Genomic DNA, 27033 nt, shown 5'->3' on the forward strand with positions numbered 1-27033 from the left:
GATATCTATAAAAAAGGAAATAAAAACCAACACAGATGGAATATGGACAGAAATGTGCCTTTTCAAGGTAAGAATTAAATCATTGTCATGATCAAATTAATTAATAATATGTGAGTGGGCGCGGCGAATCAGCCGTAAACTCGGCAAATTGTATTCTGAGTTAAAGTGTAAAATGTATGTGAAGGTCGTATTCATAGGTGTATCAATTTGTTGCGACAAGTATCTTATCAAACGCTGTTTAAATCAATCAATAATACTACTGCTGAAGAGGATAATAAGCTTCTACCTATTTCTATAGAATAGTTCATGTCTTTGTTTGCTTTGGCTAAATCCTGTTCAAGTGGTAGATAACAAAGCATTGTATTTTGTCTATGTATAATGAACAATGAGAGGATATTTCTGAACCTCTTTGACTTGGGGATGATTTGAAATGACCGCCAATTATGACTGTTGGATATTTATTACCAGAAATTTAGAAAATGAGACACACGTAGAACCGATAAAAATACAATTTTGTCGAAGGAACAGAGTTCAACAAATCATAACCCCGCTTTTGGATATCGTTTGAAGTCAAATGATATACCATTTTAAAGCTTATGGTATATATTTTCTAAACACGAAATAAAACAAAATTGACCGGGGCCGACTTTACGGCTGATTCGCCGCGTCCAGTCACATATTATGACTGAATATGATTCAAACCATCAGGCCTATAGCCTAAGGGTGTGAGTGAGTCCCGGGAATTCGAGTCACGCCCGAGAATCCTATTACCGGGCAGGAAATTCCCTGCCTGGGTACCCGAAATTTTGTTAAAAAGATAATAATAATAATTTGTATTCATGTCATACTCTATTAATGATATCAAAATGCATTCAAATTCAATGCATTTTGATATCATTAATAGAGTATGACATGAATACAAAATATCAATTTTCATATTAAAAACACAAAACATCATCCATTTTTTTTTTAGGTCAACCATGAATGATCCTAGCATTTCTAGGTCCGGGAACACTACAAAACCGGAGGGGGGGGGGTTCAATTTCGGGTACCCGGTTACAAAATTACCCAAAAATCACACCTCGACTATAGCCATGATTTATGGGGGGAGTGGAGGGCTAAAAAGTGGACCTTTTATGAATTATTCTTCAAAAAAGTGCTGATATTAATGCAGTGGCGTAGTGTGGGTCATCATATTGGGGGCACCGACCATGATTGGGGGGCACCGTGTCTGATTGGGAGGCACAAGCCGTTTTTCAGCAATTTTTCTATGGGATTTTTAAAAATTTCAGATCGACTGGGCCCTGCCCCCTGCCCCTGTGATGCTACGCCACTGTAGTAATGTCTTTATCAAAAAACAATCAATTTTTTGGAAACTTTTCTTCAAAACAGGGCTGAATTTGTATGTTCTTACAGAAAAAAGTGACTTGTTTGGATTGGCATGTTAGTGTGGATGTGGGAGTCCAGGGGGATACTCAGTACATATGGGTACATGCTGCAAACATGGGTAGCATTTTTGGCCTTTTGGTATATCAATGATCCCTTTTTCTAGGGCAATTTTGGTATATTCAGCTGAAACTTTTGGTATATCGATGGATCCAAATTTCTTGAAAAAATTGGTATAAATAAAAATTGATTGGTCCACTTTCAAATACCCCCCCTCGGAGAGGGTTGCATGCATCCCACACAATGCTACCACTTTGCACATTGAATTCTGCCATAAATTCTGATCCTGCAAGTTCTCATCTTTTTTTAAACCTGACAGTTTTTAATTCTATTTTCATTTATTCACTCTGTGTTGTGGAATATTACATGGCTAAAACCCAGACCAAAACCATGCTATTTTTATTATGTTTTTGTCCATAAAATGTGATTCGATAAAGCAAAATCAGTCGGAACTCGGAAATACTGATTTTGAGATATAGCCATACAAAGGAAATATTTCCTTTTATTTCCTCTTGATTTGGAAACTCTTAAATTGTTCATTACCTATGAAACTGGTTGTTCAATTTTTATGGGGTTTTCTGCAAAATCCAGCTTTGTAAATGCTGTTTACTATCCTATTAGAAACTGAAAATTTAAAATTTCTGAGTTCCAACTGATTTTGCTTGATCGCATCACAAATGATCAAAATATTCAATAAGCCTTCTTGCACTGATACTGGGATACTCCAGTTGAAAGCCATTCTCAGGGATTTGCTCACCTTTAGAGGTGATGGTATGTACCTGTCATTAGCCCCCTTTTTTGAAGTTATACCCAATGAACCCCATTGTTTTAAGATTTGGATACCCAGTGACCCCCCTTTTTCTTGAATTTAATCATCAAATGCCATCAAATAATGGCAAATAACTTATTTCAGCAAATTTATATTGTATTTAAAAAACAATTCGGCTAATTTGGAACAAAAAATTAAAATATTTTTGAAACTTTCTACCTGATTGGTCATCAAATTTGTCCTAAAATGGAGTCTTTTTGACAAAGGGCTATTCTATGTAGAAGATTTTCCACAGAGGAGTATGAATTTCAAATGGACCGAACACAATAGGCAGCTCCATTTGAAACTTGTCCTCTCTCAGTGGAAGATGCAGAGGATGTATGAAATTCAAGTGGAGCTGCCTAAAATGTCAATTCCATTTGAAATTCATACTCCCACTGTGGAAGATATTTCCAAAATGTTCCACAGAGGTTGTGTGGATTCTATATAGAACAGCCGATATGACACATACTGAGTACTGCAAAAATGTTTTCAAATTTTTGTACTGAAATTTAGAGATGATTATGAGTTTCATTATTTTTTCTCTTTCATCCTATTTCTTCTTTTATCAGTAAGATGAAACTGCTCTCATCGACTCATCATTTATAGCGTAGTCACTACACTACCCCTACCTGGAATAATTATGTCGTGCCGTCCCAATACCAGGAGCTCTTTACCTCAAAAGATGTATACAACTGGCATTGGCAGTAGCAAAGCTTCCCAAGCCAGTATCAAACATAAAATTGATCGCCATAGTGTTCCTTCGCGGAGATTAGCAAGTTTTGAGGAGGCATGCGAAAAAGAAACATTTGCGCGATGTTTGGCGGATTTGTCAAGACGTTCAAGTTCTGGAATACCATCAATGTACTCTAGTCAGAGGATAACATCATCAAGATATCCACCACCGTTTGAGAGAAGTCTATCAAGTTCTCAGTTACCAAGGGGGGACTATGGGTACATACGAAATGTAAGAAGACCGACTTCTCCCAGAGATAGCGGAAGATATAGCGATCCGTTCCCTGGTAAATCAATGGTTCGGCAACAGAGTGAACCAGGTATAAGCACTTTATATGAGAAAAGAACAACACCTTTGGTGTCATCAGCACCAAAGCCATCAAGGAGTGTAGAAGCTCTAGTTTCACCTACATCAAGACAAAGCCCCATGTCAAATCGGAATTCATTGAAACCATCTAAAACAAGAGCTTGTCAAAGCTTAGAAGCTATAAACGAACCTACAGGGAACCAAATGGTTACAAGTCGGTTTGTAGCTCGGATACCACGAAAAGCATCAGATCCAGGTATGACTGAGGAGAAAAAAGGTGGTTCAACCCAACATGCAAGTGTCAAACTTCCTGCAAAGAATAAAGACAACAATACAACTCAATCGGGAAAGAAAGAGAGAAGAGGGACACAAAGACCAATGAGAAAATCGGCATCTGTTGACGACAGGCTGTGTAGCAGTACTCATGAGAGAGAAAGGCACACCAGACGCACTAGCTCAATTCCAAAAGTGAAAAATACTAATGCACCTCAATCGCATAGTAAAAGTAAAAAGGATCAAAATGGCAATGATACTAGTCCTATTGTTTTTCGAGCGAAATCTCCGGGTAGTGTGAAAAGCAAAGTCACTGTAAAGAACCCCAGCAAGAAGCAGGACAGTGATAAGAACGCCAAAGTGAAAGAAAAGAAGGTAGTTACAAACACTGATTTGAAAGTACGCAAAGACAATCGGCAACCAAGCAACGAAATTGTGGAACATCGAAATCAGTCAAACTCGAAGCAGAGTGATGACAAACGTCAGATGGCCAGGAAAAATGATGACACACTTGACTCTCATCAGCAACAGACCAAGAGATCTTCAACTAAGATACCAATTTCAAGCAAAGTTGTTGGGCAACTGATGAGCAGACAAATTGTACCGGATGAACTGGTGTTGCAAGATAGTATTAGTAAACTAGGCATTACTGAAAGAAGCTGTATAGAAGATGATGCTGAAAGATGCCTTTTAGATGTTGGTCCTGTTGGAGCTGATGGTAGTCATGAAGAAGAACTTCCTGATCCAGACCATCTGGTAGAGAGTCCCGTAAAGAGTCAAGTGGAAGAAGTTGCCATGAGCAGTCAACCTCAGGACATCTTCTCAGGGGTAGACCTAAGTAGTGCAATTGAACAAGGTGGTAGGAATCTTCAGGGAAGGATATCACCTCCAAAGACTCTGATACCATATGTGCAGCCTGTATCGCCACCATCTTCACAGGTGAAGAAGCAGCAAAGAGACCAGATCCGTCGAGAGAAGATGGAAATGGTATTTGAAATGAATCCACCGCGATTAAGCCTCAAGAAACAAGTCAGTTTTGATGTGGATATGTCTGTTCTTCATGTCGATGGCACAAAAGAGAAGTCCAGTTTTCGGACAGAGAAGAGTGAAGCCATTGAGACTAATGATCAGTTGTTGTTCGGGTCTATGTTTGGTTGGAGGGCATCATCGCCAACCAATAGCGAGGTCAGTAGCGATAATCTTTCGGATGTGTTCGTGAGGACGAAGGAATCGTGATCGTGAGCGTAAACTCTCGATAGTGGAAGAAGTTCAATTGCCTTTGGCTATTAGTCCTGAAGAACTGTCAGCTGTTGAGGCTGATGAAAGGAAATTAGAAAGAGGGCGCAGAGGATCGGATCGCAGAAAAACATTACCGACGAAAGAAGCGCAGGATGGATTCCATAAATCACCCGATTATGGGCGGTCTCGCTCCATGCCAGGATCGTAAACAGAGAGAAATCATGGACGCGAGAAAAGTGAGAAACAAGGAGAGGATGAAGACGATTCAGTTTTGAAGATAAAACTCGCAAAACCAAAAGCGTTTTCTAGTAAAAATACAAAACTGATGGATAGACGGAAGGCGTATGCGAAACATCGAAGCGTTTCTGAAGGGAATATGTTTAGTGCCTTGAATACGAAAGCAGCCAAGCTTGGGAATGGACATCAGATGTCACCTACTGCAAGGAGTCCTTTGATGAGTCCTTTCCTTGGATTACGTAGGATGTTATCGCGGGAATCAGGACGGTGGAGCCCAGGAACAACGCGGAAAGCTGATGCTAAACGTAACTCAGGTGAGTGTATTTGTTTGATTATTCATTTGTTTGATTGTTTGTTGAACTCAAGGAAAATTTGTTCCATGTTAGTGTCAATAATCATTCATGCATCCAGCTGCAATGCACAAGACGTGATATTCCCTTAAAATAAAAAGTTAATTTAAAGATGAAAACTTATTTAAATTATACAAACTGGTAGTATATTCATATGAATTTTGGTGTCATGAAAGTTACAGCATTCCTTAGATATGGTTAGATAACAAGAAACAACTGCTGCATAAAAAAGTGAAGGTGAAAATGGCAACACTTGTGATCTTTGGATTAACTTGTTTATCAAAGACAATAACAGTGTTTTGGTGGAAAAAAAAGGTGTTTTGTTTATGTGAAATCTTGAAAGTTTTTTTCAAGTTTGACCAAGTTTAAGTCACAATATCTCATCTGTAATATAATTTCATTCATTCATTTTCTTATGTCCTGAGAATTCTACCTGTATGACTATTTCTTTCTCATTTTCCCCCTCCTCCTTTTACCCCACAACCCCATTTGTAGGAAGTGGATCCCCCAAGCCTAAGAAGAAGCGTTTCTATGGAGTATGTCGTGCTTGTGGATTTGATGTGATGACCGGTGATCAGATAAGTGTACGTCAATGGGTCTTCCACCGTGACTGCTTCAAGTGTTCCAGGTAAGTCATGTGTAGCATGGGGGGAAATGCCCCCCAGTCAGAAGTCTTGCCCCCCCCCGTCCCCCACCAGGAAAAAACCCAAATTATGAAAATTTCCACTTTTTGCACAATTTTGCGCAAAATTTGTTGATTTCCCCCCCCCCTGAAATTCACTTCCCCCAATGCCCCCCTCCCCCTGCCGAAAAAAAATTCCTGGTGCCGCCACTGGCCTCCTAGCCCAGATGAGTCGTCAATAAGAACCTGGTGTATTATCTCGCCAATTAAGTCAATGTTGTCTCGGAACATTTTCGATGGCTTTCATTTCATGCATTTTCAAGACACAGCACGCAGATGAATTAATATTCACCGTAGAAGTAGTGATGCAACAGGATTAATTACCATAGCAATGGCTTTCCATTATTTTTGAATGCATTGCCCAACATTAGTCATTACACCGATCCTCTCCTTTGCACATAATTATTGCACATAATTATCAAGAACAGGACAGGAATAAAGACCTGGATCACTATAGAATGTACACATCATGCTGATCACTTGCACCTGTCAGATAGTGTCTTTGAAAAGAGCACTATTGCAGTCTTTCATCATTGCACACATATGCAGGGATTAGTGAATCCTGCTTGTAGTTCCAGGCAATACATTGAAAAATAGTGTAAACCCATTCATATGGTGTTACATCACTACTTCTATGGTGAATAGTGTGGCCATATCACTGGTTGTGTCTTCGCAAGCAATTATGGCCTTTGATTTCACAATGTTTTGATATGTGTATCGGGCACATTCTGTGCACGGGCTCTGGGCCAGATTGGAATTTTTGTACCCTGGATTACTGTGTGACAGGCGAGCGCCATTCTACCGAGCTATCAACTCAACTGTAAACAGTGTGTGGAAATTTTAAAGTCTACGAGGGGATATCCAAAAGTTTTTGACATCACCCAGAAGTGAAAGAGCTATACCGATGACATTTTGTCAGTGTAATCACTGGTCCTTATGTACATTATGGTCCAAAAATGGTCTCATAAGTATGTTTACTTTCTTTACAGGTGGCGCTAGATGGGCAGTAGGTGCATAACCTGCAAGATGGTGAAAATTGAGACTTGCAGCGTGATTAAGTTCCTGCATTTGAAGGGTTAGGCCTACAATGCTCAGAAAATCTATGATGAAATGAAAGCAATCTGCGGTGATGATTGCCCATCATATGGCACTATTGCTTTTTGAAAAGGAATTTCTAAACTGGCCATGTCCCTCACAGATGAGCCAAGATGTGGACGTCCATCACTTACGGATGATGTGGCCACAGTGAAAAAACTCAAGAAAGTGGAGGATCTTATCATGAAAAGGTTATGCGCCTACTTCCCATCTAGCGCCACCTGTGAAGAAAGTAAACATACTTATGAGACCATTTTTGGACCATAATGTACATAAGGACCAGTGATTACACTGACAAAATTTCATCGGTATAGCTCTTTCACTTCTGGGTGATATCAAAAACTTTTGGATACCCCCTCGTATATCATAACATATTGGAGCCACGCATGAAAAAGTATGAAAAACCATATTTTATACTGGGGTGCACTATCATACCCCAATGGATTTAGCATAGTAATATATTGGTTGATAACGTAAATACAATTTTGGAAAACCAATGACGATGTCAAAATTTAGTCAATCTTGGCTAGCCCAGCAAACCCCCCCCCACTGACTATTTTAGTAGTGTGCACCCTCTAGAAGCTAGAAGAGAAAAGGTCTGATAATGCTTTAGAGAAATCATCAATAGAGGGCAGCTTCATGGAACACAGAGCTGCCAACTTAAGGGCGTATTACACTAAATCACTGCACGAAAGGTGCAATGGTGATGAGTTCCTGTTTTAGTATATGGCTATTGGAGACAACATGGTGTCCTTAGGGACCATGTTCTTTGTGAGGTTGACATGTTCTGATTTAAATGAAAGATGCTAGCCTATTAATGACTAAAATAGATATGAAATTATACAAATCGATTTCACAAGAAAATTAGGCCCTGTCCGAATTACTGCTAACAGAACAAGTTTTAATGCTAGTTTTGGCGTTGAAATAGCGGCGTCGCTTTTCAACATTTTTTAATAAAAAACTGAACCTGTAAAGTTCCCCAAAATTGAAGCTTAAATAAAATGTCTGTCCTTAATTAGTACAGGGATGACGTAAAAAAGTGAAAAATATTGTCACGCCTGGTAGAATACGCTGTTTAAAAAAGTTGATTTTTATGTGCTTTTCAATGGAGAAGTTATTTGGTGGTTTACGCCCTTAATGAAAGTTTGGAAATTGCAGTGTGTACAAGCTGCATGGAAGCACCACCTTCTATGAATATCTGTGGACCAATTGACATGAGTCAGTAGAAAATACAAACTTGCAAGCTGAGAATTTAGTGGTTTTACAATTAAAGGGACATAATTTCAGAGATCCGTTCAATCCCAAACTAAACTATTCCGGTCCCCATCCGTGTTAGTTTTTTGCACCTCTTCACGCGGGTGTCGACTGCAGACGACAAGTTTCAAACAAATTTTAAAAAGTCAACAATTTCAGATATGTGAATTTTCATGACCATATTTGGAATCAGCATGAAAAATGCATTAAAATGAGTACAAACAAGCCTACTATTGGTTCAGTGGTTCTTAAGATAGGCCTATCTCTTGATATTTTGAGAAAATATTTCAACACTTGAACTTTTGCCATTGAAGCGCATGGCTAGCACGCAGAGCATTAAGTTACTAATGTAGTAACTAACCCCATATGATTAGCTACTGCATTTTCATGTCAAAAGGAGACAGAATTCTTAATTCTTTATGCCCAATTTGAATTCAATAAGGGATGGGATAGCTCAGGTTTCTTCATATTTTGCTTACCGTAAAATGGGGTAACTTCGGTCAGCGGGGTAACTTTGGTCGTGGTCGGTCAAATATTTTTTTTAAATGGGCATATTTTCATACAGCAATATTTTTTTAGTCATATTTGGTGTCAATTTGTTAAGAAATATATTTGGAAGAAATAATAGTCGCTCATGTCCAATTTCCTCGAAATTTACAAAAAAATAGGAATTTTTGACCAAAAATTAGCATTTTTTTACATTTTTTTCAGAAAAAATAAAAATCGATATTTATGAGCATGGATGTGTGCTTGATTAATTTTTCAAGGGGTCAAATGTCACAAAAAATAACAACTTGCCCATATACAGCGAAGATCAATTTTTTTGATTTTTTTTTCTTCATGTGATGTAATACTCTGACCAAAGTTGCCCCAAATGCGGGGTAACTTTGGTCAGGCTATTTTTAACCCCTAGGGCACCCTCACGAAATTATTTAAAAATCTTTTTCAACTTCAAGTGTAGAAGGGAACCCTTATGTCATAAAAAAGATATAATTAGAAATGAGAACTGGTTTTGTTTGGAAGCAGTGGTTTAAAAACTCTGAAAGTGCCCAAAGTTACCCCATTTTACGGTATATTTCTGAAAAGAAAATGGTTCAAGAGTATTTTTCCAATTTATCAACCATTTTAAGTGACTTTTTTTTTACAGATTTTGTTGGTTCTTGATGGATCTCAAAAAGTCCCTTTAACCATATATAAATACTGAATTTTTTACCGATTATTAGTTTTGAGAATACAGGAAAGGATAAGGTTTGTAGATGGTTGGTACATACCTCTGCTTTGGTCAGTATTGGGGGGGGACCTTCTGTCCTCTGAGTTTTCTATAAAATCATATCTATCTGAAGATGTTACAGTTTTAAGCATCTCTGGGTAAGATCAGCCCTATGTGGGCAGAGTAATTTAAAAATTCAGGGCCCTAATTTCAAAAGGATATGTGTGTTCTCTAGTGGCCTTGGGGCCCCTAAGTCAAGGGCCTGGGTGTATTACTCCATTACATAACCCTCCCCCTTGTCATAGGCAGTTAGGCGGTGCTATGGGGGGAGGCAAGGGGTGGCATTTGCCCCCCCCCCCCCAAAAAAAAATCCTGGTGCCGTCATTGGTCATAGGTCCTGATTGAAACCAACAGAGCAAACATATGCAGGAGGATATAATTCAACTTTGTTGTTAAAGAAAATTTAATGCTGCAATTTTAGTTGTGTTCTTTTCACCCCCAAAAAAGTTTATTATATAATTTGTTCATAATAATATTGAGGAGATAAAATCATATCATGTCACAGTCATGCTTCCTGTAAACCAAAACCAAAGTGCGGAAATCATTGGTCAAATGAAGCACAGACCCTAGAAAATGTCTGTGATTAAAGTGTAGTGATACATGCAGTGTGTGATCAAACTATAGACCACTTGACATGCGACGTCATTGCCCGGCAGTATGCGCACGCATTATGGCACTTTCCTTTGTTCTTTGCCCTGCAGTGTGCGTGCGCATCGTAGTTTGCTCAGGGCATGTGTATTTTAAATCTCCCATCACATTTCATATAGTACAAGAAAGCCATTGAACAGTGAAGCGGTTCGTTCGAGCATATCGAAAGACCAATCCCTCGCCTTTGTTGATAAACATTGATGTCAAGTGGTCTATACCATTCAGCAAATTAGTTCAGCTGTGTTCGTCTGTTCTGTCTGATTATCGCGTAAAAAGAACTAGGTCACGCGTTGCTACACAGCTTGATCAGCGAATGAGGTGCCGATGACGTGATTCAATTAGCCAATCAGACTGCGCCAAATTGGCAGACAGCTGAAGTACTCTGCTGAAAACTATAGTGAAAACATTAGCATACATGTAGTGAAATGTAGGTGGAATGATATACATTTTGAAGAAATAGGGAAATGATCTGGGCACGTTTAAATAAATTAATTGAGTGGAGTAAAGTGCACAGTACAATTGATATGCCTTTTGTTTTAAGCAAATCAAACATTCTATTTGCTTAAAACTTGGGAATCAGATTATTTTAGTACAGGCCTCAATGTGAGATACAAAACACAATACGAAATAAATCTGACCAACTTACTAGTATTCTATGAATTTCAAAGAATTACATTATTATTGTCATCAGAGAAGATATCTCACTCTTCCCATAATGCATTTCTTCCATTTTAATTCCTTGAACCGATTTGCTATCTAGTGCAACATGGGTCTGTAGTGAGGAAATATACCTCAATGAACCTAAATCCAGAACTTACAAAATATATATGTTTATTTCTTGACTATCGATCGACCAATGTTTAACCAGTCTATTCTCAAGATGAAAACCTTAAATTAATGGGAGTGTCATTTGATGAAATGAGGTGATGTATCATGTTGCAAAGAATTCTGGGAAGGGTAAGATCTTTGTATCATCGTAACCGTGATAACAGGAAACTTGGTTTGTGTTAATGACAATAATTGTATAAGCTTTGGTTTCCTGACTAAACATAAAACCATGGAAAATGAAACTAAACTGTAAAAGCAAATGAATATGTTGCAATCCTCAATCTGTAGAAATACCCGCTTTGAAAGCAATGTTTTAGGATTATATAAAATAAAATTCTTTTTTCTTTTTGTATTTGATTAGAACCTAAATAATGTGATTACCCCAGCAAACACAAAAACGTTTTAAAACGTTTTAATTAAGTTATATTTTGGCTTTTGGTTTAAGTAAAAACGTTTTAATAGCATTAAAATGTCAGGTTATATAAAGGTCATGATAACGTTTTAAACCGTTTTCGTTTTGTATGAAAACACACTACAACAATATTTTTAAATGTTTTCAAAATATTTTTTCAACCCCAAAATAACATTTTGTTTAGAATGTTTTGTATCAAGCTTTCAAGAATGTTTTTGGAATGTTATTAAATCGTTTTTATACCCTTTATATAACCCGACATTTAAACATTTTCTGTAAAACATTTTTGTTTGCTGAGCAGTAGATTATCAAAAAATGTTTTATAAGGTTATGAAAACGTTTTATACTCTTAATATACCCTTTATATACCCCGACATTTAAACGTATTCTGACAACCTTTTATAACCTTTTGCGAATGATGTCGAAAATGTTTTGTGTTTGCTGGGACCATCAGTGGCGGCAAGAAATATGAAATATTTTTCTTGCCCCCCCCCCCCACTTTTCAGCCAAAACCCCCCAAATCACGTAACTTTACACTTTTTGCGGCAATTTTGCTCAAAATTTGTCGATTTTCCCCCCCCTCTCGAAATTCACTTTGCCCCCCCCAAAAAAACCGCCTGGTGCCACCACTGATTACCATCGTCATTATTACATTGGCATAATGTTATTATGCTGAAAAATACACATTTTGGTGCTTGTTTGACTTTCATACCACCTTCCATTCCTAAAATAACGTAAGTTTTCCCAGGAAAATTTGAATTTAAATTGGGTGTAAAATCTAATTAAATTTTTTTTTGTGTTCTTTAACATTTAAAACCAAATGCATGTATTATTGAGTCGTTATCTCAGCAAACACAAATGTTTTTTTAAACATTAGGCCTATAAAGGTGTATTGGTCAATTCATTTAATAGAATGTTGGGTTATTTAAAGGTGATGAAAACATTTTTAAAAAGTTTTAAAATGTTGTAGAAATGTTATTGTAAAATATGTTTGGCAAACATTTTTACAAAATATTTTGTTAACACTTAAATAAAATTTTGTTAGAATGTTTTGCAGCAAGTTTCAAAAATGTTTTTAAATCTTATTAAAACATGTTATATCCTTCATATACCCTTCATATATATATACAGGATGTCCCACAAATATGTGACCGTTCACGGCGAATGAGCCGTAAATTCCTCCCCCGGTCAATTTTTGTTTTATTTCGTGTTACGGTTTGTTAAACTTTGCTCCTTCAACAAAATTATAGCTTTTTACGTTTTTACATTTTTCCTCTTTTTCCACATTGCTGGCAATAAATATCAAACAGTCATAATTGGCGGTCATTTCAAATCATCCCCAAGTCAACGAGGTTTAAGAAAGTTCTCTCATTGTTAATTGTTGGTTATGCATACCTGTATGAGGATTTAGCAAAAGCAAACAAAGACCAGAGCTATTAAAAGTTCTATAGCCATCTAAGGTAGAAGCTCATTATCCACTTCAACAATAGGATTATTGATTAGTTTTGACTATCAAAATGAGACAGATGTCAGGCCAGCTTAAGTTACCAATGAATACGACCTTCGTACACATTTTACACCGTAACTCAGAATACAATTTAGGGAATTTACGGCTCATTTGTGCTGCCGGGTCACATATGGTGATATTTAGTGGCAATTTTCTGTACAAGGTGAGGATAATACATAATCTGTGTATTACACAGGGCTAGCCAAGCAGAAAAATGATGCTGCTACAGGGGAGGCTACATAAAAATTATGCTTATTGCTATAATGACTTGGCCAATATACACTATAGTATTAGAAGCAGAAAAATGATGCCGCCGCCAGTGTATAGGCTACATAAAAGTAAAGCAAGTTTTATAAGCTTTACCAGTTTTATTTAGCTCTGTACAACCTTCAAAAGGTATGAGAGCATATTGATACACTATACAATCATTATAAAAACTATGAAAACCAAACACAAATACTATTCCAATTCCAATTCAAAGATAAAGCTAGAAAGTGTATTGCTACAAAGACTTATGGCAAAATTGTGATGTCACTGTCCTCAGATCGTTATTTTTTTTTTGGAATTTTTTTTTTTTTTTTTGATTTTTTTTTTGGCATCGATGGGACATCGTATAAAACAGTGGTTAGTATAAATTTAAAGAAAGAAAATGTAAAGAAAATGAACAGTATAACATGCAGAACCATCTCAAGAGTTAAACCAGTAAAGTGCTGTGTGTTTTGACTTATTTACCAGTCTTCAAATTGTCAGTTTCAAGTGCAATATCTGTAAAAAAAAAAAAAAAAATCCGACCTACCGACCCAACTGTTTCATAAGCCTCTATGGACAAACAAACAATTTTTTTGGCCTTACTCTGAATTTCACTCTTTTGTTATTGATTGAAAAGCAAATACTGTTACAAAATAACGGGAATGACTCGCGTGTCAGCAATGTTTTATTTGAAGGTTTTTACGTCATATTTTGGCAGTTTACAAATGCTACGTTTTGAAGCAAACCCCATCAAAATTGGACATCTGGTTACCAAGTTATGAGCAATTTATCAATGACTGAAAACAACTTAACTTTAACTTTGTTTATTTTTCCACAATCAAACAAACAAACAAATACTTGTTAGAGACATTATTACAAAAAAGATTAAACGAAACGATTATGGAGGGAAATGGAGGTATCAAATACGTTTTAAAATCATATTTATGAAAAAGTGGTCCAGAATGACTCTGATTGTTGCTATTGGCTATGGTTCCCCCACATGAGAATCCTGTAATTTATATAAGGCAATACAAGAGTACAATATAGTGTTTGCAAACCCCATTCAGGCATGTAAAATTTCAGTTTGTTAATTATGCCAATATTACTGGAAATTGTTTTTGATATTCCATCAATATGACATTTCCATATTATAATACTCCTAAAAATTTGGTATTGGTTACTCTTTGCAGTTTAACATTGTGTAATATAATATCTGTATTTTTGTGAGACGTGCCATCATCAGAGTTTTCCATCAAAGTCATTTTTTGGGTACCCATTATCATATAATTAGTCATACTAGCATTAACCAAGAGTTTGTTTGACTTGAACCAGTTGCTTACTTCTGATAGTTCCTTGTTAATCATCGATATGTCATTTACAATATCATCACTTGAGTATAAAATTGTTGTATCAACGGCAAATAGTGTCAAGTCTAACAAACTCAACGCATTAGTTATATCATTGAAATACAGAATAAAAAGTAGAAGGCCTAATATTGAGCCTTGTGGGACACCACATATTATACTTCAGATTTGCTGGTATTATAATTTACATACTGTTTCTATCGCTTAACTCATGAACCAGTCATAAACTATTCCCCTGAATCCATAGTGTTCCATCTTATGAAGAAAAATATTGTGATCTATTGTATCAAATGCCTTTGATAAGTCTAGATACACGCCAATTGTGGTTTTATGATCCTCTACTGCATTGTTTATTTTTCAACAAGATGCATGATCGCCATATGGGTGCAATGATTGGCTCTAAAACCAAACTGTTTTTCATTTAAAATATGGTTTTTGTCAATAAATTCAATCGATCAGTTGAAACTAATCTTTCTAGGATTTTAGAGAAACATGGCAAGATTGATATAGGGTGATAGTTTGACAGTATTTCAGCATCATCCTTTTTGTAAATAGGAATTATTATATAATATAACAATATAAAACAATAAAACAATATAAAACAAAAGAATTTAAATAGCTCAAACACAATATTAGCGACATCCGATTTCGGGTCTGACTCGTTCCCCTTGATCATGTCACATATAATAATACATAAACTTAAATTAATTTGATAAAAATATTTTAGCTTAATTGCTCTTATATGTGAAAAACACATGCCTATATGTTTCCTCTGGCAATACATAATGATATTTTTTGATTAAATAATAATGCTAATATTTTTGACATCAAAACTTTCAAAGCTTCTATATATTGATACTTTAACAGGAAACAATTACAAGCATCTGAAATATAGTCATTATAATCAATTATGGGAAAAAAATGATTTGCACACAACTCTAATACTCTTTATACTTAAAGATAATCATGAAATCAGTTAATTAAACCGGCGATCTATTGGCACAGGTCTCTTGAGTTCCTCTCGAAGGCGTCTCCAAAACAAAAACTGTCCATATCCATCACCTGGCCATTTTAGGGACTGCACTTGACAGAGTAATTGTCTAAATAACAGAGTCTTTTTATTATCTGGAATCTCTTCCAGGATGATAAGAATCATCACATTGCGATTCTCTTCCAGAACTCTATAATTTGCCATGTCTAGTTCTTTATTACACCAATTGTCTTCAAAAAATTGTGGCGAGAGTATAACAAGAACCTTGTGGCTTCTTTGCATGTGAAAAGATATTTCAACTAACTTGTTTCTTCCAATACGCATGTCTCGACACCTTAGGAAAAGCCTGAAAGGTTCCCCTCCTTGCTCGATATTGGGTAGAAGCTCTCCATGCACCCGATCAGCACTTTCTTCATGGTAGGGAACATAGGCATCATAAATAGGGATACCATCCTCATCATCATCCATACGTTCATCATTTCAATAAGATGGTGTTGTTGGTTTCTTCTTCTGTTGAACACTAGGAACAATCTGTACTTAATGTGCCACCAATAACGCACTATCAGAATTACTGAAACTATTAGAACTAAAGCACAAGTAATACCAATTGTAATGTACTTCCATACGTGAAATGCACAATCTATATTTACCTGTGTAAAGCTCAAGTCTTTTTCTGAATCTGGTAAAAAACATGTATATTTTTCAATCCCGGAAAGTTGGACCATGGTATCAGTGAGTATCCATTTCCTAAATGCCTTCACATTGCAATCACATTGAAATGGATTGCTACTGAAATCCATCTGTGCTGGTTGAGTTTTATGTAGAATTTCTTTAGGTATTATTGGGATTCTGTTGTTACTAAGGTCCAAATGAGTTAAGTGTCTTATATTTTTGAAGTGTTGAAAATTACTCACTGATACTAGTTTGTTGTTACTTAAATCCAGGAATGTTAAGCTATTGTAATACATAACAAGTTTATTATCAATGTGGTCAATCTCATTGGAATTCAAATAAAGATTTTGCAATATGGGTGCTTTGAAGATATTCAGTAGACCAGCAAGGTCAGACTGATAGTACACAATGTTATTTAAGTACAGTTTTTGTAAAACAGGTAATTGCATTTCAGTATATTCATTATAATCAGCGAATTGGCATGCATCTAAACCTAAAGTCTCAAGAAATGGGCAGGTAGAATTAGTTTGATGGAAGTCGATGTGGACTGCACTAGCATCAAATGATTCCAAATGTGGTGCAACCTGACATATGTGTGCACTAAACCAGTCATCAAACATTGGATAATCTGGATTTTGGTACCCTATACTTAATTTTTTTAAATTTGGTGGAGAGCATGACCAAAGTTGATTTCCATAAAGAGCATTGAATGCTACATCTATTTTTTCAAGTGAAGATATGTTGCATAATTGTTCCCATATAAATTCAAATGTACCACCTAATTGATTGTAGGACAGATCCAAGTTTGTTAAAGATTCATAGCTACTAAATATATTCAGAGCACCAAATGAAGGCAAATCAATGTGTACATTTCTGAATTCTAATTTATTTAAATGTATCAAACCTTTGAAGATGTTCACAGACAGGGTTAATGGAGGCCGAGTATCCAATGATGAATGTAAAGATAACACTTTTAACTCCTTAAACCATTCAAAAGGTGCACCTTGAAACTCACCAAACCTCTCAACACTTAATTTTAATTTCTGCAATGATGCCTTCCAATTTCCCCATGATGCAAATGTTGTTGAACTTAAGTTGACAGCCTTGTTTAATATTTCTAAGGTTAGGTTTTGAAGAGGTGAATCCAATGAGTTCAAGCCCTCTATGGCTGTATGGATGTCAACAGAAAGATCAAGAAAGAGACTGGTAAGATTATTCAGTATTTCAAAATCTGGAAAACTGGTAGTTGTTAAGGATTTCTGGTGAAATTCAAGATATGACAAAGGAATCACTCTGCTGCATTCATGACCTGTATGCAAGTGATGAGAATATTCTTTATATGATGAGCAAAACTTGATTTCAGGACAGGATCCACCAACTATGATATGAAGATGTTGTAGGTTGTGTAATCCAATAAACAGGTTGCCAATATTATCACAGTCATAGATAGCACTAACAATGTGGAGTTCACGTAATGATGACAGTAGAGCTAGAGGGGTACCAGTAATATTATCAGGCCTGTCATTAAATGACATTATCAGAATTTGTAAGTTTTCCAATCCCACCAGTGATGAAGTACTAAGACTTGTTACATTTTGCCAATCAATGACCATACTCTGCAGTGAGATAAGGTTCCGAAAGGGGACACCTTCTAAAGTCTGCAAGTAGTTTCCAAAGCCTAAATCCAAGCTGGTAAGTTTGCCAAGTGTGCTAAAAGTTTTGTCACTGATGGAGGATATCAAGTTATCACGCAATTCCAAACTTAGCAGATCATGTAGTCCAGTAAATGCACCAATATGCAATGCTGATATACGGTTGGAAGAAAGATCCAGATGCTTTAACTTGCGAAGGCTGCTAAATACATTAGCCTGTATTTGGGAAACGTGGTTGTAGGATAGTCGCAGAGTTAATAGTTTATCAAGTCCAGTGAATACACCATTATGTAATGTTGATATTTCATTATTAGAAAGATCCAAAAGTTGCAGCTGTCCAGTGAATGCACCTTTATGTAATGTTGATATATCATTATGAGAAAGATCCAAAAGTTGCAACTTTTTAAGACTTCGAAATGCATCATCAGGAATAGCAGTAAGTTTATTCTCTTTTAGATCAAGTGAGTTGATAGAAGCAGCATGCCGTAATGGTGGAATACAGACTAGATCTCTCCAGCTACAATCCATATTGGTAGAATTCCACATTTTACAAGCAACACTTCCCTTTGGATAACATGAGTTCTGTTCTGTTGGAAGTTCATGTGAGGACTGCAGCGCCAAGTACATGAGCAAAGTACACAGAAATTGTATGAGTACAGATGCCATGGTGGAATTCAAAAATGCTGAGCTAGATTATAGTGAAAATAGTAAAATGTTTGCATTTTTCCTACCACATATTTATCTCAACTTGTTAGTGTTGGTTATGGCTGAGCTTTTATGATACATTGGTTTGCTGTCGTGTATGAAGTTGCCAGAATAGAAATGTAGAGCATAGAATTACAGGAAGGTAGTGGTGGATGTAGTTCAGACAACAGAAATATTGAGCCTATTAAGGTTGGTCTGAACCCTGGAAATATGGAAACTGTCGGGCCTCATAACTTCTAAATTGTTGGTCCAAAGTATATAAAAGTATACATATTTAGAATGGCAAAGACTTGATAAGTTCATCTGTGAGGTCAAATTTGGGCCAAAATGGCACTTTTGGCCCAAAATCCCAAAAATAACGGTTTTTGGCCCACTTCTTTTTTGTGCATCGTAACAAAAAAATTCTTGGGCCAAAATTTTTTTTAATTATTTTTTAAAAACTAGATCAAAATATCTAGGACCCGTTTTTTTCATTTTTTTGAATTTCGACCAACTTTGAGAAATTTAGCCCAAAATGGCTAAAAAATGCTGATTTTTCAAAAAATCATAAAAAGCCAGATTTTGGCCCAAATTTCAAATATTTTTGGTGAAATTGGTCAAAATTCAAAAAATGAAAAACGTGTCCTAGATATTTTGATCTAGTTTTTAAAAATTAATAAAAGATTAAATTTGGCCCAAGAATTTTTTTGTTACGATGCACTAAAAGAAGTGGGCCAAAAACCATTATTTTTGGGATTTTGGGCCAAAAGTGCCATTTTGGCCCAAATTTGACCTCACAGATGAACTTATCAAGTCTTTGCCATTCTAAATATGTATACTTTTATATACTTTAGACCAACAATTTAGAAGTTATGAGGCCCAAAGTTTCCATAATTCCAGGGTTCAGACCAACCTTAAGGAAATGTATAAAACCAAAAGGGTCTGGGTGCTAAAGGAATCCACTAGTTGTATACATGCAACATGATTTTCCAAAATATTATCACTACAAATGTACTCAACAATCAAAGTTATGGTGCGGTGTTCCTTTAAAAGAAATATGAATTGTGAAGAGAATTCTGGAGTGTATACCAGTATAAATCTTAAAAGGTACATTTTTAGTGCAACTTGTATATGAATATGTGACCGTACAGCACGAATGAGCCGTAAATGTCCTCAATTGTATTCTGACTTACAGTGTAAAATGGGCATGAAGGTCGTATTCATAGGTACCTCAATTTGGTGCTACGTGTACCTCATTTAATGAGATACACGTAGCACCAAATCGAAATACCTATGAATATGACCTTCATGCCCATTTTACACTGTAAGTCAGAATACAATTGAGGACATTTACGGCTCATTCGTGCTGTACGGTCACATATATGAATACAAAAGCCACCTAAGTCCATACTTTGGCCAAATTGAGTTAAGCATGGGAAATTGTTGCTATACATAGGCCTGTCATATGTATGAAAGAACAACTCAAATTCATCCTCCGTGTCTATTGGGCATGTGAAAAATAGCATGTATGAAAGAATCACCCAATTCCATGATTTGAGTCTTGTAACACATTGATTGAAATCCAGTATGTATAAAAGTCCACTTGTAACACATTCATTGCTAGAAAGTGACTTTTGAAAAAAAATGGGTTTAATAAAGGAAAGTGTGTGGTTTATATTACATGGCAGAATGCTTATCAACATTATACATACTTGTGTGCTTTATTTTGTATTATCTTACTAGTGGTAATCTCATTTTAACATTGTTGTCTTTGTATATGATTCAAAAAACCACCTAAGTCCAAAATTTAAAATGAACCCCACGAAGTCCCTGAAATGCTAATCGTCATACTTAATACAGGTTAATCCACTCATTTGCACATAAAACTTACCATATTGACCAGGTAAATCTAACTGAAGGAATTAAAATGATACACAGGGTTTTCTCTCAAAATCACTTCCCATAGACTTAGGTGGCTTTTGTATTCATGTATTCATATGTACTGCTATAGATAGGACTAAAACACCAGTAGTCAAGTATAGCAACCAACCAAACCCTGCGGTTTGGAGGAAGGAACTGGCAGTCAAGTATCAATATTCAGCTGTTGCGCAATACAGTTCAATTTGTGAAAGAATTCCCCAATTAGGCAGATAAGTCAACTCTGTGGTAACTATGAAAGGAAATCATTTCTATAGACTTGGATTTGTGTTTTTTTGTTTTTGTTTTTTGTACATTTGTATGGCGCTTTCAACTACTGTGGTTATTTGCCCCAGTACTCACTCCTTTGTCAAATTGCACCTGTATATCTTTATTCAGTCACAAAACGTTGTATGCTTCACTGCATCTTAGTTATTTCCTATCTTCTTTATGCCACATTGTATGTCTCTTGCTGTATGTGTATACTCGTACGACGAATCCAAATTTATTTATTTGCAGACGTGGTAAAAAACCAAACGGTATCTCTTCAGAGCCACACCAGGCTGAGTAAGCCAAGGAAGGGCTAGAACGGGGTCAAAACTTTACATGATCCTCCACTAGTATGACTTCCTCGCATCCAAGCCTGTTCCCCAGAGCCCAAGTTTGCGTTACCCATCCGACACCACGTGGAGGTTTGGGTTGAGTTGCCCGCGAGCAAATACTATGCCAGCTCTGCGGGCCTTGCCATACTTCCTTGGATTTGAGGGTAGAGCACTCAACTTTTATTTTGGTAGGGGTGATGCATGCTGCTATTTTCAAAAGTTCATACTCCCCCTGTATTAAGGCTTTACCTATATATTCCACAATTGGAGTGAGTATTTCAAATGGAAGTTACCCAATTTTCTATTCTATTCAAAACTCATACTCCCTCTGTGGAAGACTTTAATTAAATCTTCCACAGGGGTAGTGTGAATTTCAAATAGAATAGCCCAATCCAGCAAACACAAAAATGTTATAAACTTGTTTTGGTTTTGGACAGAACAGTTTAATAACATTTTAAATGTTGGGTTACCGTATATAATGTTGCTATCTACTGACATCAGATCATGTTAATGTTGATATCTACTGAAGATAGTTGATATCAGGTTGTGTTAATGTTGTCATCAACATTGCTATCTACTGAGGATGGTTGATATCAGATTGTGGTAATGTTGCTATCTACTGAAGATATCATATATCAGATTATGTTAATGTTGATATCTACTGAAGATAGCTGATATCAGATTGTGTTAATGTTGCTATCTACTGAAGATATCATATATCAGATTATGTTAATGTTGATATCTACTGAAGATAGCTGATATCAGATTGTGTTAATGTTGCTACCTACTGAAGATAGCTAATATCAGATTATGTGAATGTTGCTATCTACTGAAGGTAGCTATTATCAGATTATGTGAATGTTGCTATCTACTGAAGATAGCTATTATCAGATTATGTTAATGTTGCTATCTACTGAAGATAGCTGATATCAGACTGTTAATGTTGCTACCTACTGAAGATAGCTAATATCAGATTATGTGAATGTTGCTATCTACTGAAGGTAGCTATTATCAGATTATGTTAATGTTGCTATCTACTGAAGATATCATATATCAGATTATGTTAATGTTGATATCTATTGAAGATAGCTGATATCAGATTGTGTGAATGTAGCTATCTACTGAAAAAAGCTAATATCAGATTATGTTAATGTTGCTATCTACTGAAGATAGCTATTATCAGATTATGTTAATGTTGCTATCTACTGAAGATATCATATATCAGATTATGTTAATGTTGATATCTATTGAAGATAGCTGATATCAGATTGTGTGAATGTAGCTATCTACTGAAGATAGCTATTATCAGATTATGTTAATGTTGCTATCTACTGAAGATAGCTATTATCAGATTATGTTAATATTGCTACCTACTGAAGATATCATATATCAGATTATGTTAATGTTGATATCTATTGAAGATAGCTATTATCAGATTATGTTAATGTTAATATCTACTGAAGATATCATATATCAGATTATGTTAATGTTGATATCTACTGAAGATAGCTGATATCAGATTGTGTTAATGTTGATATCTACTGAAGATAGCTAAATATCAGATTATGTTAATGTTGCTATCTACTGAAGGTAGCTATTATCAGATTATGTGAATGTTGCTATCTACTGAAGATAGCTGATATCGGATTGTGTTAATGTTGCTATCTACTGAAGATAGCTGATATCAGATTATGTGAATGTTGCTATCTACTGAAGATAGCTAATATCAGATTATGTGAATGTTGCTATCTACTGAAGGTAGCTATTATCAGATTATGTGAATGTTGCTATCTACTGAAGATAGCTGATATCAAATTATGTTAATATTGCTATCTTCAATTGAATTCAATTCAATTCCCTCAAATGAGGGAAATTTATTCAGTATATAAAGGCCTCCGGCCCTAAAATACATTGTAAATTACATAAACAATATTAACGTATACATCTACTGACGAAAGTATATATCTCTCTTCTTACATGCATTAAATAGATATTTACACAGATTTTTCAAGATCCTGCTATCAGAAGTCTGCATGAATTGGCAATACTTCAGTTCAGATGGGTTTTCATGATAGTGTCTAGGAATAAAACTTTGCCGTTCATTCCTAAAATAATCACACACTAGAACAAAATGCAGTTCATCTTCGACCAATCCAGACTCACATAATTTACAGAGACGTTCATCGCGTGGTATACCTTCATATCTTCCTAAAACTACTTCCAAATTCAAACTACCCAGTCGGAGTTTAATCAACAAAATCTTCATCATAACATTTTCAATTATAAATAAATACTTTTCACATATGATCTCAGTCTTAAAGATTGAATAATATTTTAACTTAGAATTAGTACGCATAGACTCATCAAAACGTTGTAGTTCTATGTCTGTACAACATTGCTTAAAAAGTGAAATAAAAACATTTTTATTGGCAACACCTTGTGCAATCCAAACGTGACCAAATCCTCTAGAGAACAAAATATTTTTGACAGCTAGAGGCCAACACTCCTGGCCACGTTCGGCTTTGTTGTACTGAAATTTATAACACTGAAATAATGTTCTATTATGACTTAATTCAAGAATATATAACCAATACTTGATAACTCTCATCAGGGTTTGAATAAACAAAGGATATCTGCCCAATTCACCTCGCACGCCATCACTAGAAGGTGTTTTTGGTATGTTGAGTAGGTACCTGCAGAAACTTAAATGTACTCTTTCAATGAACATTGATTCATCTGTTCCCCATAATTTGCAGCCATAAAACATAATTGGGGCAATTTTAGTATCAAAAATTTTGCACATTACATCAGGAGGTCTACAGGCGACCAAATTTACTGGCAATGCTTTTAACACTAAAAAGGGCTCTCTTAGCCTGTACACTTAAATACTCCTGTGATTTGATCCATGATCCAGACGAACTGAATGTAACTCCTAAGTACTTAAATGAATTAACAGTGTCTATTTGTTCATCTAAATAATACCATTTTTCATATCTCTTTAATGCACCACCACAACGAAAAACAATGATATTTGTTTTCTCAGTATTGACTGTTAGACCCCATACTTTACAGTAGTTTTCAAGAATATTTATTTGTTGTTGAAGTCCAAATACTGTATCACTGATCAATGCTAGATCATCAGCATAGAGTAAGTGGTTTATATATGCGTCGCCAAGTTGGATTTCCTGGACGTCAGAAGAATCCAGCTGCTGACTCAAGCTGTTGAGGAACAAATTAAAAAGAAATGGTGATAATACAGACCCTTGCTGAACACCTGATAAACAAGGAAAAGAATTTGTGACTCCCATTAGGAGTTTTAACATTTAATTGCATATACATGGAACGCAACACTTTACAAAAGTCTACGAAAGCAATATATAATCTACCTTTTTTACGTGACAAGTATTTATTAATTACTGTATGCATAATAAAAACATTATCTGTTGTGCGATAACCTTTTCTGAAACCAGCTTGTTCTTGGCAAAAGAAATTCACTGCGTCTGCCCAGAAGTTCAATCTATTCAGGAGAACTCCCGAGAAAACTTTACATAGAACTGAAATAAGTGATATTCCCCGATAATTACTGGGCTCATCACGTTTACCTTTTTTTTTTAATGGGGACAATCAGCCCAGTGGCCCACTGCAAGGGAAATTCAGCAGGTATGCCATCAATACCAGTCACTTTGCCCTGTTTCAAAGAGTTCACTCTGAAGATAGCTAATATCATATTATGTGAATATTGCTATCTACTGAAGATAGCTGATATCAGATTATGTTAATGTAGCTATCTACTGAAGATAGCTATTATCAGATTATGTTAATGTTGATATCTACTGAAGATAGCTATTATCAGATTATGTTAATGTTGATATCTACTGAAGATATCATATATCAGATTATGTTAATGTTGATATCTACTGAAGATAGCTGATATCAGATTATGTTAATGTTGCTATCTACTGAAGATAGCTGATATCGGATTATGTTAATGTTGATATCTACTGAAGATAGCTGATATCAGATTATGTTAATGTTGCTATCTACTGAAGATAGCTATGATCAGATTATGTTAATGTTGATATCTACTGAAGATAGCTGATATCAGATTATGTTAATGTTGATATCTACTGAAGATAGCTGATATCAGATTGTGTTAATGTTGCTATCTTCTGAAGATGGCACATACTGTTTCAATGTTGCTATCTACCAAAGATGGCTGATATATGAGATTTTGTTAAGGCTGCGGTAATTATAGTTTCCAGTTGCCCACCAGTGTCACACAAGGGCCAATTGCCGTTGACACTGTGCAGTCTTTTTCCTGTTCATCGAACCAGAAATTACTCATCATACAACGCTAGTTCGCCGAGAATTGACTCATACTGATATGCTCGTTTGCTCATACTACACCCTCGCACTTTGTGAGATATCCCTATAAGAGGTACCTAGCTGGGCTAGGTAGTAATGGCTAAAAGTAATACCTTTATTTTCTAAATCATATTCATAGAACCACTGGCCTTTTATATAGTCGGTTGCAACACATAGTGGCGTAGAGTGATTTGCCAAATTTTCCGTTTCACATAGTGGCGTATAGTTTGAACCTTAAACTTCCATTTGATATGGAATCGGGCCACTGGAAGATAACAGTGGAGGAGTATCGACTCCGTTACTAGTAGCATATCCTTCAAAAACAGATTGCTCGGAAACCTAGATTGCTCGGAAACCTATTTTGTCCTTAACGTACGCCACTATGTGTTGCGACCGACGATATGTAACACAATCTGGTCCATGGGGGCCAAAGGTGGCAAATTTGAAACTGAGATAACGGTAAAAATATGGAGTAAAAAACAATAAAATATATAAGAAAATAGACATCACAAAACTTCATAAGTTTAGAACCAAGTATAGGCCTACTAGACCTTCCATGTTTTCAGTAAATGATAGCCTATAGTATTTTAATGTAATAATTACAGTAACTCAGTTTTCAAAAATGCCTCCTTTGGCCCCCATGGACCAGATTGTGTCACATATTATATTATAATATCATTTGTGTTTACATAATTTTGTTTTATTTTGTTGTTTCAGATGTGACCAGCCGCTGTCACTGAAGTTTTACCTCCAAAGGTAAGTGAGTAGAGATTAGGGGGGGCACTCTCTCAATTTCCCCAACTTATATTCAACACTCCCATCTGAAGTTAAACTTCAAAATGTCCCAACTGAGTGCAGTGAACCTTTTTCAGGAGGATTACGATTTACGAAATACCGAGCATAATGATGTGCAAGCATCAAAATATATTCAACCAATCAATTTTCTGGCAATTTGAACATCATCCTGGAACACGGTGTTTGTCAAAAATACTCGCTATAATGACTTCTGCGTGTATGTGCGTGTATACGCTAAGTGTTATGGCAATGCGCACACAATGTTGTTGCGCTTCTGTGATTGGCACCTGGTCAATTTTTTTGTAGGGTAGGTTTATAATAATGATTAAAACTGTTTATATTTAACAGCAGTTTATGGCATAAAATACCTTAAAATGCCATTTTGATTTGCTCAAAATATCAGATACAACGGTAATGAATGACAATAATAACTTTGCACAATCTATTTTCAGTTCATTGTGTTTGGCCCGAGGTATTTTTCCGAGGGCACGGTAGTGCAGTTATTATTGTCTAAATCAATACATACAAGCCTGTGGTTCAGCAGTATAGTGTGTTGCCATTGATTACCCTAAGACAGAGAAATTGAAAAACACTCGGACGCAAAAATTGCATGCATGTTGGCAATCAGACACGACAACCATTTATTGACTT

The 27033-nt window shown here is 35.9% G+C and overlaps 3 protein-coding genes across 3 annotated transcripts; 2 read left to right on the top strand and 1 right to left on the bottom strand.

Annotated features, from left to right (window-relative positions):
* LOC140157861 (uncharacterized) lies at positions 1-4805 on the top strand. The gene is made up of 2 exons (XM_072181109.1): positions 1-67; positions 2827-4805. The coding sequence occupies exon 2, from the start codon at positions 2898-2900 to the stop codon at positions 4803-4805; it is 1908 nt and encodes a 635-aa protein (XP_072037210.1). The 5' UTR covers positions 1-67; positions 2827-2897.
* Positions 4802-26804, top strand: LOC140157862 (uncharacterized). Its single transcript, XM_072181110.1, has 4 exons — positions 4802-5359; positions 5891-6023; positions 26305-26343; positions 26786-26804. Exons 1-4 carry the CDS (start codon positions 5134-5136, stop codon positions 26802-26804), a joined length of 417 nt encoding a protein of 138 aa, XP_072037211.1. The 5' UTR covers positions 4802-5133.
* LOC140156500 (toll-like receptor 8) lies at positions 16031-18685 on the bottom strand. The gene has a single exon (XM_072179443.1). It carries the CDS (start codon positions 18683-18685, stop codon positions 16031-16033), a length of 2655 nt encoding a protein of 884 aa, XP_072035544.1.
* Positions 26805-27033: the final 229 nt, after the last annotated feature.

Source organism: Amphiura filiformis, chromosome 7 (genome assembly GCF_039555335.1).
Source record: "Amphiura filiformis chromosome 7, Afil_fr2py, whole genome shotgun sequence".
Lineage (NCBI taxonomy): Eukaryota > Metazoa > Echinodermata > Ophiuroidea > Amphilepidida > Amphiuridae > Amphiura > Amphiura filiformis.